At 37.7% G+C, this 14,156-nt stretch overlaps 1 protein-coding gene across 1 annotated transcript; it reads left to right on the top strand.

Moving 5' to 3' along the window:
- The first annotated feature begins 9,285 nt into the window (after window positions 1–9,285).
- LOC103122791 (olfactory receptor 52E2) lies at window positions 9,286–11,016 on the top strand. Its single transcript, XM_007533410.3, has one exon. The coding sequence runs from the start codon at window positions 9,292–9,294 to the stop codon at window positions 10,240–10,242; it is 951 nt and encodes a 316-aa protein (XP_007533472.1). The 5' UTR covers window positions 9,286–9,291; the 3' UTR covers window positions 10,243–11,016.
- Window positions 11,017–14,156: the final 3,140 nt, after the last annotated feature.

Here is a 14,156-nt window from a genome sequence, read left to right as displayed (position 1 = left end):
AATGGTCAGTTGTCAGGCAAATTGAGTTAACTTATATACTCTAGTTCTTGAAGCATAGTCATCATTTATCTTACTAAATAAGTTGTGACATATATATATATATATTACATTAATAACACTAATCACACTATGATCAAGAGCTGCCTAGCACACATATATTCTTCTATCTCTATTGATACACTGATAGAAAAAGATCAGACAGATATATACAGGAGAATTTATATATGAATTTATGTTAATTTGTAACTACATATAGAAATATATATTTACAGGTATGTTTATACTTACACTTAGACATTGACATATCAGCAGACAAAGGGATGGATGGATAAATAATAGATAAGGATAGGCGATAGATGAATGATAGATTTAAAGATTTAAAAAAAAAGTTTGTCACCAAGAAGTTTTCAGAAATAATTTAGTTATCATTTTTATCAGACTTACCTCAATTAACAAAGCAAATCTATTGTATAGTAACAGCAATCTATCTTCATCCAACTTGATAAGACTGGAGGGGCCAAAAGGGAACGCTGAACTAAGTGCAAATTGCTAGTGTAATAGACCACTGTTTATTCAGGTTATAGACCACTGTTTGTTTATATACATCTCCTCATTATAGAATCAGGTTATAAACCACTGTTTATATACATCTCCTCATTATAGAATCAGGTTATAGACCACTGTTTATATACAGCTCCTCATTATAGAATCAGGTTTTTTCTTTGTTCCTCCTTGAAATCTCTAAGACCCCAAAGTATTATCCAAAGCAGAAAAAAAGGTGAATTAGACAAATAAATGACATTAGAATTGTATTTCTGAAGCTCATGTGTGTGTGGTGATGGGAGGTGGTGTGCCTTGTGGTTTAAGGCTTAAACAAATATCTGAAGAAATCCAGGATAGGAAAGTTAGTTTACAAATACAATAATGAAACAACAAAATTCAGTTGCTATGATTATACAAATTGTTTGAAAAAATGAGAAGAGTAATTTCAAAGAGAAAAGAACTGTATATAAACTAGACATGGCTTCATGATTACAAACAATGAATTAAGTCAAGGGAGTTGGGGGAGGTATGAAATAAAATTCTATAATTATATTTACCACTTATGATTTTAGGAAGATTGTTTTATGAGTTTACTATGTAATAAATCACATAATATTTATAATTAGGGTTTAAAGCCATTTAATATGACTGGTTGCTCATTGCCATGTGGTTTTGATGAAGTAATTTCCCTTTATCGTTGAATTTCTTTTTTGTTATTTATTTTTATTGGGGGTTAAAGGTTTACTTAATACAGTTTTGATATTTGTGTAGATTTTCTCTCTTTTTTTTTTTTTTTTGCAAAACACTCTCATTCTCAAGCCTAGCCTAGGTCCTCCTTCACCATCATGCACCAAGAATTGAACCCCCACCACCTACACACCCACCCAGAATCCTTTGCTTCCTTGAAATATATCAAACTCAGTCAAAGTTCTGCTTTGTATTTCCCCATTATTTTCTTTTTTTCTCAATGAGTGAGACCATCCCATATTCATCCTTCTCCTTCTGACTTATTTCACTTAACATGATTCCTCCAAGATATATTGAACTTTGAATTTCTTTACTTATAGTTCAGGGCTAAAATGACTATATACACAGTAAGAATATGGCAAGATTTACATGACGTAAATGGATCATCAAAAGAGTTTAGCTACAGGTAGCCAATTATAATTATAAGAGGATAAAAAATGGAGATTTCTAGGAGATTTTCTCTGATACAGCTCAACTCACAGGTTAATCCTTGCATTAGGAGTCAGATAAATTCAAATCATGAATCTCATTTTATTTTTTTTACTGGGGAATACTGGTTTACAGTCAACAGTAAAATAAAATATAATAGTTTTAACATGTCTATCATTTCTCAGTTTTCTGCATAACAATTCAAACCCCACTAGGTCCTCCTCTGTCTTCCAGAACTTGAACCCTCCCTCCACCTGAGTCTTTTGCTTTGGTGCAATATGCCAAAGGAAACTCATTTTATGTGATTATTTGAGAAATTTTATAGTGGTCACATTTAAGTAAATCTTATTACCCTATTATTAAACACTTGTATTGCACACTTGGAAACTGAACCATTCCAAATTGATTAGGACGAAGTCCTGGTTTGAAGAAAAGTGATTTGTTTGTGTTTTACAAGGTACTGATTGGTGGCAGATATTCCTTAAACAGTTTAAATTCAGTTATTGTTCTCTCACTGTGTCAAGCAAAAACTCAGGATGTGAAATTTATACAAACTTTAAATTAGATTGGAAAAGGTTGAAAGACAGACAACAGAAAGTGAAAGGAAACATGAAGAGAAATGAGTTTGATCGATCTATAATTACAATCCAGACCGGTGCACAGTTCATGTCCACAGGAAGAAATATAAGTATGCCAACAGATGTATAAACTTTACACCAAGATTTAGAAAGAAGGTGTCTGTAGTTCAAATGCATATAAATATTATTCTAACACTTTCTTACCTCCTCCCCTAATCGATGAAGTCCCTGCTTTCCTCCTTGTCCAATCACCTACCATTCTTTCCCAAGGATCAATGATTCTAAAATCTTACCAGTAGAGACACCTTAAGAAGTTAGAAGTTTCTCCTTAACTGCCTTCAGCACACCTTCTGCTTAGGCAGGACTATATTTTATATTGTGACGAGTCTCTAGAGTGAGAACTATGCTTGTATTTAAAGACCCAGCGGGGTTTGGGGGGCAGCAAAGCTCTGAGGTCTGAATTATTTTTTTTTCCAAGCAAATGGATATCAAAGCCAAATAGAGCTTATTCTGATTCTAGACCAAGAATCTTATATTTAAGATGATCATATGTACAGTAGAAAAATCTTTTTTTTTCTTTCAGTCATCAATCTTAATGAAAACTTTTTTTTTTGTAATTTGGAAGTTAATGATTTACATTACAGATGTTGGCACATGGGTACGATGTCTGAAAAATACTCTCACCTTCAAATTAAGTCTGTCCTGATGTATCAGGACATGAAAGCTCCCACCCATCACCTCTTCTTGTTTTCCTTCCCAGTGTCCTGTGCTTTGAGACAATACACTAAACCAACTCAAGAAACAAGAATATTAATTTATTAAATGCTTTTTATTATCTTTATTTATTCATTGGATAGAGACAGCCAGAAATCGAGAGAGAAGGAGGTGATAGCGAGAGAGAGAGAGAGAGAGACACCTGCAGCGCTGCTTCACTACCCACGGGACCAGGGGCTCAGTCCCGGGTTCTTAATCATTAAAACATGTGCACTCAACCAAGTGCACCACCATCCAGCCCCAAGATATCATTTAAAAAATATATTTATTTATTTATTTATTCCCTTTTGTTGCCCTTGTTTTATTGTTGTAGTTATTATTGTTGTTATTGATGTTATTGTTGTTGAATAGGACAGAGAGAAACGGAGAGAGGAGGGGAAGACAGAGTGGAGGAGAAAAATATAGACACCTGCAGACCTGCTTCACCACTTGTGAAGTGACCCTCTTGCTCTGAATCATACATTTGTGGTCCGAGAAAACTATATTTTCATGAGCTGACAGAAAATTTTGATTATGGTCAAGTCTAAGAAATGGTACTCCTCATTTTGGTGAGACAGTTGGGTGTACCTGGGGAATGTTTTCACAGTCCATAGGTGTGTGTCCTCTCTCACTGCAACCTGATCAGAGAGAAAAACTAACACGCATAAGTCCTTTCCCCCTTCTGCCCATGTGGCCACTTTCTCAGTACTGATTTTCCTGACAGATGGCTGCCATTGTGTTTGGAGGATTCAGGATAAGTATTTTGCCTTTAATGGACTAAAGGTATCTCCTAAAGTTCTAGTAACAACATTGGCTGATGTTTAACTGAAAGATTTTAGATTTTTGCTTTTAAAAATTGATAGACAAAAGGGAAATTAGTAACCTTCCCATGGAGAGATCTTGAGAAGTCAACACTAGGACAGACTGACATCACAGAACACATGAGATGATGTATGCTCTGATAGATGACAGATTCCCAAGAGCATCTGTGACACTGTTGCCCAGGAGGCAATGACTTATAAATGCAGTACAGACAGGCTTCTGTCAGACTATTCTTCAAGAATCACGGAGGTCAGGAAAGAGTAGAGTGGTTTAATAGAGTGATTTTAAAAGACAACAAATACCAGTCACATATAATTTTATCTTGCAAGACTATCATTCAAAAGTGAAGGAACATTCAAAACAGTACCAGATAAATAAAAACTAAAGGAATTTAACATTACCAGACTTGTCTTACAAGAGTTACTAAAATGGAGCACCATATCAACTCCTCAGACAATAACTTGGATCCACCTGCATATCAGATGTCATGCTCAGGAAAGAAAAAAAAACTAGTATAGTCATGGGCCCTTTGGAATATAACTAAAATTAATTAAATAGGACTACTACCTATAAAACCTATAGGTTCAGGATTAGTCAACAATTTGTTTGGCTCTATATGTTAATTCCTTTTTCAGCCACCAGGTTCCAGAGGCTAACATGATGCCAAACAGACTTCCCTGGGCAGATGACCCCACCAGTGTACCCTGGAGCCCTGCTTCCCCAGAGCCCCACCCCACCAGGGAAAGAGAGACAGGTTGGGAGTATGGACCAAACTGCCAACACCCATGTTCAGTAGGGAAGCAATTTCAGAAGCCTTCCACCTTCTGCACCCCATAATGACCCTGGGTCCATACTCTCAAGAGGGTTAAAAAATAAGAAAACTTTCAGGGGAGGGGGTGGGATATGGAGTTCTGGTGGTGAGAATTGCGTGAAGTTGTACCACTCTTATCCTATGGTTTTTGGCAGTGTTTCCTTTTTATAAATAAAACTTAATAAAAAGAAAAACAAAAGAAAAAAAAGAGAGATATAAGACCCCTACTTACAGAAGGGAAAACTTTTCTAAACAATGGAACAGTGCTGAATGTCTCTTTATTTCCCCCTATTTTATCTATCCTTTACCTCTCAGCTTCCTCTGTTTGTACCCAAAGCAATGGGACCCCCTTTGAGAGTAATCCAGAGTAGTACAGCACACTGCCTCAAGTCCAGGTTTTGAGATTTATTGGCTAGTTACTATTCATAAGGAAGAAAGAAGGTAAGAGAGCAAGGTAGAACTATATCTGTATCAATCAAACTTTCTTTTAAATTTTTAAAGAATAAGTAGGTTTACCTGCTAAGAGACAAATATTAGCACTTGTTTATGGCTAATGGTTATATCCTTGGATTCTATTGTAATTTTGTAAATTTTTATTTTTGGATAAAATTCAAAGTTTAATAAAAATATTAAATGCCAATAAGATAACTGAATAAATTATTACATTTGCAGTTCACCATGAATGAGAAATAGGTTGGTCAAAAAAGCACCTGGGAAAAAAAAAAAGCACAATGATATAAAAGGCCCAACAACCAGTCCGATGTCCTCTCTAGCCATATTTTTAGTGAGCTAATGAAACAGAAGATTTCTAACTAAAAAGTCTTTCTTTTTAAATATAAAACTATACTGTTTCCGTAAACTATGGCCTGGTAGGGTGAAAAAATGTTACTTCATTCATTGTGGGATCCAACTAACAAGTCACCGAAAAGTTAATCTAGACTAACTAGGTAGTTTAAAGATACTAACTTTTCCCCATTTAATTTCCTTAGAGGTCATGGTATTCTATGTATATATCATTTCCATAATAGGAAACATCCCCATGGACAGGTCATTTACAAAATTCACTCTAGAGAATTTTCTATTGAAAGCTACTTCCAGACAATCATGGATGTTCTTATAAAGACAAGCACAGGTTGACACAAAACATACAGGACTCCATCCTGCTGCTCAGTCTGGTAAGTGGTCTTGTCTCTCCGTTCCCAGTGGTTCCTTAACCCATGGTGATGAAAAAAGAGAGAGGAGAGGAACAAAAAACAGAGGATGCAGAGACACACAGGGTATATTTGAAGAAGAGGAGAGCAGTGATGAACTTTAGAGAAAGGAATGGAATTGTGTTTGTGAAGTACTATATAGGTGTAGTAGAATTATTTGGATTTTAGTCTGGGTCCATTCAGTGTCTAATTCAGGGGAAAAAAAGTCCGATGAATAACTTTTATCTTTGGAACATGGTTCAAATAGTCATCTGCACTAGGCTTAAATATTAATTTTTCCATGTTGTTGCCCTTGTTGTTTATCATTGTTGTTGTTATTATTATTGCTATTGCTGTCATTGTTGTTGTTATTGGATAGAACAGAGAGAACTGGAGAGAGGAGGGGAAGACAGAGAGGGGGAAATAAAGACAGACTCCTGCACACCTGCTTCACTGCCAGTGAAGAAACACCCTTGCAGGTGGGGAGCCAGGGCTCGAACCATGATCCTTATGCAGGTACTTGCCCTGTGCACCATATGTGCTTAACCCACTGCACTACCACCCCATCCCAGTATTAAATTTTGAAATATTTATTTCCATTTATAGTTTCTATTTTTTTAGACAAATAAACTGAAGCCTATAGTGGAAATAATGTGTCTGTTACTTACTTTCCGTCACCTCTAGAATAATGTTTAAAGCTGCTTCAGGTTTAGTATTATTGAAGAGCTTATGGCTGTAAACACTGAAGAACCCTGGGCTATAATCAACCCAGAAAACAACGACTAAAGCATCCAAGTTAGGAGATGAACAGTTATGTGTATTTAAGTAAAAACCAGAGTCACTAACAACTTTCCTTTTGCAAATCCCTCTCACTAACTTTTTCCCATTTAAACTTTTGTAATTCCTACAGACTATCGGCATGTATTAAAGTTATCCTTCGTATTCTTTCTACCTTTGTATGTCTATAGAAATTATATGAGTTCATTGGGATTTCTGGCAGTGATAGAGTATACAGAAAATTATGCAACAATACAATATTTTTTTCTAAGATTGCCCAGAGGAATTTCACTAATGTGCACCCCTATCAAAGTGGGAACAAGTAGTAAAGCACTAAGCCTCAGGCCCTGGGTCTTCTATCCACGTGTTTTAAAATCCCTCACATCCCAAAAGGTTTACTTAAGCAGAAAGCAAAACAAACAAAACAGAGAAATATGTAAACAATTTGAGCTGGAGATAACTGATAATTACAGTTCTATACATTTCAGATCTAATCTCACTATCTTTAAGACTGCTGTGCACAGTAATGTTAGTGAATCCTTTCCCCTATCAGGGAGTCAATAACCTTCATCTTGGGCTTTTTTAAAAAATTTTTTATTTAAGAAAGGATTAATGAACAAAAACATAAGGTAGGAGGGGTACAACTCCACACAATTCCCACCACCCAATCTCCATAACCCACCCCCTCCCATGATAGCTTTCCCATTCTCTAGCCCTCTGGGAGCATGGACCCAGGGTCATTGAGGGTCATTGCAGAAGGTAGAAGGTCTGGCTTCTATAACTGCTTCCCCGCTGAACATGGGCGTTGACTGGTCGGTCCATACTCCCACTCTGCCTCTCTCTTTCCCTAGTAGGGTGTGTCTCTGGGGAAGCTGAGCTCCAGGACACATTGGTGGGGTCTTCAATTCAGGGAAGCCTGGCCAGCATCCTGGTGGCATCTGGAACCTGGTGATTGAAAAGAGAGTTAACATACGAAGCCAAACAATTTGTTGAGCAATCATGGATCCCAAGCTTGGAATAGTGGAGAGGAAGTGTTAGGGAGGTACTCACTGCAAACTCTAGTGTACTACTGCTTTCAGGTATATATTTTGCAGTAGTTTATAGATACGTGTGAACATAAGCTCTCTCTCACAGAAACTGGTGTATATCTAGGTTATGGGACTTTGTTAGAAAGTGAACTACCTGAGATGAAATTAGAGTGTACTATAAAAGAAAGGTCTCACCCGAGTAATGAAGCTGAAGGGTTGTCATTCCACACGTGAAGTCTCTGGACACAGTCTGAGGTGAAGCATGTTGAGGTGGCAATCGTTGCATTGGTTAGGTTGTGATCGGCGGATGCAATATTATTTGGTTTGGATTGGGAGACGCATACGGGAAAGTGGGCCCTATCCAAGGGTTCCAGGACTGGGGGAAGTAGGGGCTCTATAGTGGAGACGTGAGGTTCCTGCTGTCTTAGGGTTCAAAAAGACAATCGATAGTTAATGTTATCATCACATTATTTGGTAATTGGGTTAACTTTGAAAAGTCCTTTTGTTATGGTTTGCTGTACAGTATCCAGTATCTTGTATATAGCTGTGCTATTGGATGCTTCTAATCTACTTGGTCTAGGCTTTTGAGAGAGTCCACCTATCAAATACACAGCCTATATATTAAAAAGATTCAGTTTGTGTTTTGAGAAACTTTGAGACATACAACTGATTTTCCCCCTCTCATATTAATTGACTACTGATTTATATGTCTACATTTTGCTAGGAGTACTCCTATGTTCATAGCAGCACAATTCATAATAGCTAAAACCTGGAAGCAACCCAGGTGCCCAACAACAGATGAGTGGCTGAGAAAGCTGTGGTATATATACACAATGGCATACTCTGACCCATCTTGGACAGAGCTAGAAGGAATTATGTTAAGTGAACTAAGTCAGAAAGATAAAGATGAGTATGGGATGATCCCACTCATCAACAGAAGTTAAGTAAGAAGATCTGAAAGGGAAACTAAAAGCAGGACCTGATCAAATTGTAAGTAGGGCACCAAAGTAAAAACTCAGTGGTGAGGGGTAGACATGCAGCTTCCTGGGCCAGTGGGGGGTGGGAGTGGGTGGGAGGGATGGGTCACCAGTCTTTTGGTGGTGGGAATGGTGTTTATGTACACATCTTGGGCTTTTACCTACATGAGAGCTTTTTTGCTCTTTGGCCTCCATCATTGGTTAAAGAGGCACAGACAGTTTACTGAGTACAACATTCTTTAGATTTTGAATTACATAGTAAGTCTGAAGCAACTAGATACCCTGTATAGATATTTTCCATACTTACCTAATTTTTGTAATAATTAACAAAATACAAATGCAGTTCTTCTAGCACTTTAACTCTTAATATTCAGGTGTATGTTTTCATAAATATGTGTGATTTTGCTATATGGCATTCAATTTACTACAATTAATTGCATTGAAGTCATAAGAATTCTACATTAGTTAAGTTTGAAAGAGGTTTCTGTCAATTATGCTGGTGATAATGTGACAATATGGCCAACTGAATATATTTTTTGGTTTTATCTTTAGATCTCCAATGTTATAGATAGTGACCTGATACTATTTAGATTGGGTGATCATCCATTGCTGAAGACTGATGCATTGCAAAATAGCATGTCTCTCCCCAATAACACCCAGTTTCATCTCCTCTCCTTCTTATTGCTGGGGATTCCAGGAATGGAAGCACTTCATATCTGGATTGGCTTTCCCTTCTGTGCTGTGTACATGACTGCATTCATTGGGAACCTCACGATTCTGTTTGTAATCAAGACCGAGAGCAGTTTACACCAGCCAATGTTCTACTTCCTGGCCATGCTGGCTACCATCGACTTGGGTCTCTCCACTGCTACAATCCCTAAGATGCTGGGGATATTCTGGTTCAACTTCAGAGAGATTCTCTTTGATGCCTGCCTCACCCAGATGTTTTTCATCCACAGTTTTACACTAATGGAGTCAGCTGTCCTCTTGGCAATGGCTTATGACCGCTATGTGGCCATCTGCAATCCACTTCTATATAACACCATCCTCACCAACAAAGTTGTTTATAGGATTGGGCTTGGTGTGTCAGTAAGGGCATTTATTTTTACACTTCCATTTGTATTTCTCATTTTGCGATTGCCTTTCTGTGGAAATCATATCATTCCCCATACCTACTGTGAACACATGGGTCTTGCTCGCCTGGCCTGTGCCAGCATTAAGATAAATATTATTTATGGATTATGTGCAATTTGTAATCTAGTATTTGACATCCTAGCCATCACCCTTTCTTATATCCAGATACTCCGTGCTGTCTTCCGTCTTCCTTCTAGGGAAGCCCGAGAGAAATCCTTGAGCACCTGTGGTTCTCACGTCTGTGTCATCCTTGCCTTCTATATGCCAGCCCTCTTCTCTTTTATGACACACCGCTTTGGCAGAAATGTCCCTCGTTACATCCACATACTTCTAGCTAACCTTTATGTTGTAGTGCCTCCAATGCTCAACCCTGTCGTATATGGAGTGAGAACCAAGCAGATATATGACAGTGTGAAGAAAATATTAAAGAAAACAGGAAAGGAAAAAGAATAACTAGTGGGGAGTAGAAAAACATTTTTGTAAAATATACACTCTTGATTAAGGCTCTAAAGTTCCAGGTTCAATCCCCTACCCCACCACTAGTCATAGATGAGTAGTGCTCTTGTAAAAAAAAAAAAAAAAGGGAACTAAAAAGAGAAAAGAAAAAAAGCAAAGAATAAGAAGGGCCAGGTGGTGGTATACCTTATTGAGTGCACATGGTACAATGTATGAGAACTCAGGTTCAAACCCCAGTTCATATCTCCAGGCAGAAAGCCTACAAGCGGTGAAGCAGTTCAGCAGGTATCCCTCTATTCTCTCCCTCTCTATCTCCCCCTTCTCTCTCAATTTCTCTCTGTCTTTATCCAATAAATAAATAAAATATTTTAAATTAAAAAGGAAAATTGCAATAATAATGACTATCCTTATGGAATTTTATGGAATTTTTGTCAGTAAAATGTATACTCTTAAAAGTCATGTTTAAATATGCGTCTATTTATTATGTCTCTTTTGAGGTTTTTGATGTGTACTGCATTCCACTTGCTTTTCAGACTACTTCTCAAAAAAAAACAACAAAACATAAAACCCCAGGAGAGAGCAGAGCAAACTCAAGAGCATATAAATAGACGTTAAAAACTAAAGTTGGGAGTTGGGCCTTAGAATAGGGTCTTAAGTGCAAGTGTCACAAAGCTCAAGGACAGGATCAAGGATCCTGGTTGGAGCCCCCGGCTCCCCACCTGCATGGGGAGTCACTTCACAAGTGGTGAAGCAGGTCTGTATGTGTCAATCTTTCTCTCCTCCTCTCTGTCTTCCTCTCCTCTCTCCATTTCTCTCTGTCCTATCCAACAACGAAGACAGACAACACTAATAATTACAACAATAAAGCAACAAAAGCTGGTTAAAACTGCTTAAAGCAAAAAGTTGATTTAATTTATAAATGTGAAAGAAAGATATGTCTCCTCACATGAATGTAATTTTGTGGCCCTTTTCTTCAGTTTATTTATTTACCATCTACCTGTTTGTATAAAACAAGAGTCAACCTTTGCTTTCTTTCTTCACTATTCAGCTTCACTGACAGCTATAGCTGATGTTATGTTACTGCCCTGAGGTTCCCTGATTAATAACACTAAGAACACAAAACTATGACACTTTCTCAATACGCCTTTATTGATGTGTTCACTATCAGACCACCTCAGTTGAATATATACAAATTTTAAATGTTCTGTTAATATAAGTGCCTAAATACCAATTTTGTCAAATTTTGGTGTGTAATGTCAGCCTTTATCACATACCTGCTGTGAAGCTTTGGGTTACTGCCATAGCATGTCTGTGACTTAGTCTTTTAAATATAAAATGGGAGTCAACATAGTGGCATGCTCACTTGATAGATTTATGATATTATTAAAGACTCAGAGTCACTTAGGACAGTGTGACAGCAAGTAGTCAATTATAGTTAATTATTATTAATTTTAACTTTTTTTCACAAAAATAGTTTAATAGATATTATTTAAATAAAGCATAATGAGGAACTAATTTCATCCTAGGAGACATCTGGTGCCAATCATTCCCAATTCTCTATTTTTTTTTCTTCTGAACTCTCTAATGATTAAATATTTCATTTTCTGATTTTAGAATCAATCAGATATGTATAATGTAACTATTATTAAATTATGCATTATTTTAATTTTTCTTCACAACAGTTGTTGTGTTCTAACCAGTTTGAAGGGCACTAAAAATAAATAAGTAAATAAAGCAAAATTGGCTTTTTTCGTTACTTGCAGGGCAGGGGTAGGTAGCATAATGGATATGTAAAAAGACTTTCATGCCTGAGGCTCAAAGTCCCAGGTTCAATGCCCTGCAACACCATAAGCCAAATCTGAGCAGTGCTCTGTGAAAAAAAAAAATCAAAACAAATAAACTTTAAAAATAAGTCAGCAGGGTCCAGGTGGTGGGTTGCACTTGATTGAGCACATGTTACAATATGCAAGGACCGGGTGTGAGTGTCCAGTCACACCTGCAGGAGGAAGGCTTTGCAGGTGGTGAAGCCATGCTGCAGGTGTCTCTCTTTCTCTCTTCTTATTTCCCCATTCCCCCTCAATTTCTGGTTGTTTCTATTACAATAAATAAATTCAGATAATAAAAAAAACAAAAATAATAAGTTACCTGTATAGAAATTTAGGAAGTACCAAGTGAATCAATAACACTAGGCTTTAACAGTGATAAGAATTCTAAATAAGTCACTTCCGGAGGTGTGGAAAAGGAGTAGCAGCAGCTTTCCCAGATAGCCTAGGAAAACCAATGAAAATCACCTGAAAACTCAACAAACTAGGACTGGTATCTCTTCAACAACTGACATATAAGTACAGACACGTGTGGCTCATTGACAAAAAGGGAGTGAGAGAGCATTTCCTGGGACTAAAAGGCTGTATTTAGGAAAGGCTGCCACCTTTCTAGCACTTAGGAGCACTTGTACTTGCTGCCATGTGTGCTTAACCCTCTGTGCTATGCTACCACCCAACAAGCACCCCCTCCTGCCCCATCTTTAAAGCCCTACCTACCTCACGCTTCCCAGTCCCAGAGTGAGGGCAACAAAAGGGGGGAAAATAGCCTCCAGGAACAGTGGGAGTTTGATAGCTGAGGTCCAACACTTCTGGGTCCAAGTTCATGAAATGCTTGTTTAAAAAAGAAGAAGGAGGAGGAGGAGAAGAAGAAGAAAGAAGAAAAGAAATTCACCTAAGCCACAGATGAGTATAGACATGGTTGGCTTGTGGACAGAAAGGGAGTGAGTGTGTAAGTGATTTCCAGGATAAAAACCTGTGCTCAGACAGCAGGCACTAAATTAATCTGTCAACAAAAACACGACAATTCCAAGTCTGAGATTTTAGCAACAGAAAGACTGTTAAAAAGGAAAAAAGTCAAATAAAATTTTACCGATTACATCTGTGACTTCTTGAGTATCCCTGGCTGTTGCCCCTCAGAGTCTGGAACAGCAGCAGGGAGACCCTCTACTGACATCAAGGGCACTTATTAAGTGCTGTGACTCAGGAGAAAATCTACCCTTCTGGTGGGACAGAGGCATGGCTATGGAATAGGACCCTTTTCACATGATTCTCCTGATGAAATAGGGAAAAAATTACCTAAATATTCAATAAAATACAACCAGGATTTCTTCAGAAACTCACTGAGCCACTGATGAGTACTGAATGTGCCAGTAGGTAGAACAGATATAAGTAAGAGATTCACAGAACTCAAGAAGTCCTGCATGGTGAGGTATAGCTCTGAACTGGAATTGAAACAGCCAAACACTTTACCTCGGGTGGGAAAAGACCAAGATAGCTTTCCAGTTCCTCACTGGAGCTTATTTTGTCCATATCAGTAGATTGGCAGAGTCTAGATTTAGTGAATGTATAATAAGGCAGAGAATTTTGAGGTCTAACTCCAATTTTTATAACCAAAATACTGTTTGTTTTCTTTCTTTTTAAAAAAATTTTTATTTATTGGATAGAGCCCCCATAAGACCTTGCCATCAACTTGGATCAACAACGTTTGAAGGGAAGTTGGACAACGTTTGAAGGGAAGTTGTACAACATACTCTATGCTACACCTGAGGAAGATGGGTCCTGAAATCGGGCAGCTTCGAATGTTCCTACTCATGAACACAGAATGTGAGCTCAGATCTACAGGAATACAGAGGTCACATAGGCTCCAAGCTGAATATGGGCCCCAGACCACATCAGATCCATAGGGCTTACAGTCCACAATATTAGTATATCTTTCCCATACTTGGGAGCTACTCTCTTCCTGATCCAGCTTTCTGGTCCTTTCTCCAGCCATGACATCATCTCCCCTGACAATAACTTGGATCCACCTGCATATCAGATTTCAGGCTCAGGGAAAAAAAAAAAAACTAGTATAGTAACCAGCCCTTT

This window comes from Erinaceus europaeus, chromosome 17, assembly GCF_950295315.1.
Source record: "Erinaceus europaeus chromosome 17, mEriEur2.1, whole genome shotgun sequence".
Taxonomy (NCBI): Eukaryota; Metazoa; Chordata; class Mammalia; order Eulipotyphla; family Erinaceidae; genus Erinaceus; species Erinaceus europaeus.
This window is presented reverse-complemented; position numbering and strand designations above follow the sequence as displayed.

What these genes read in the sequence shown, in the direction of transcription:
- LOC103122791 (XM_007533410.3), top strand. Translation starts at nt 9,292, where the DNA reads ATGTCTCTCCCCAATAACACCCAGTTTCATCTCCTCTCCTTCTTATTG.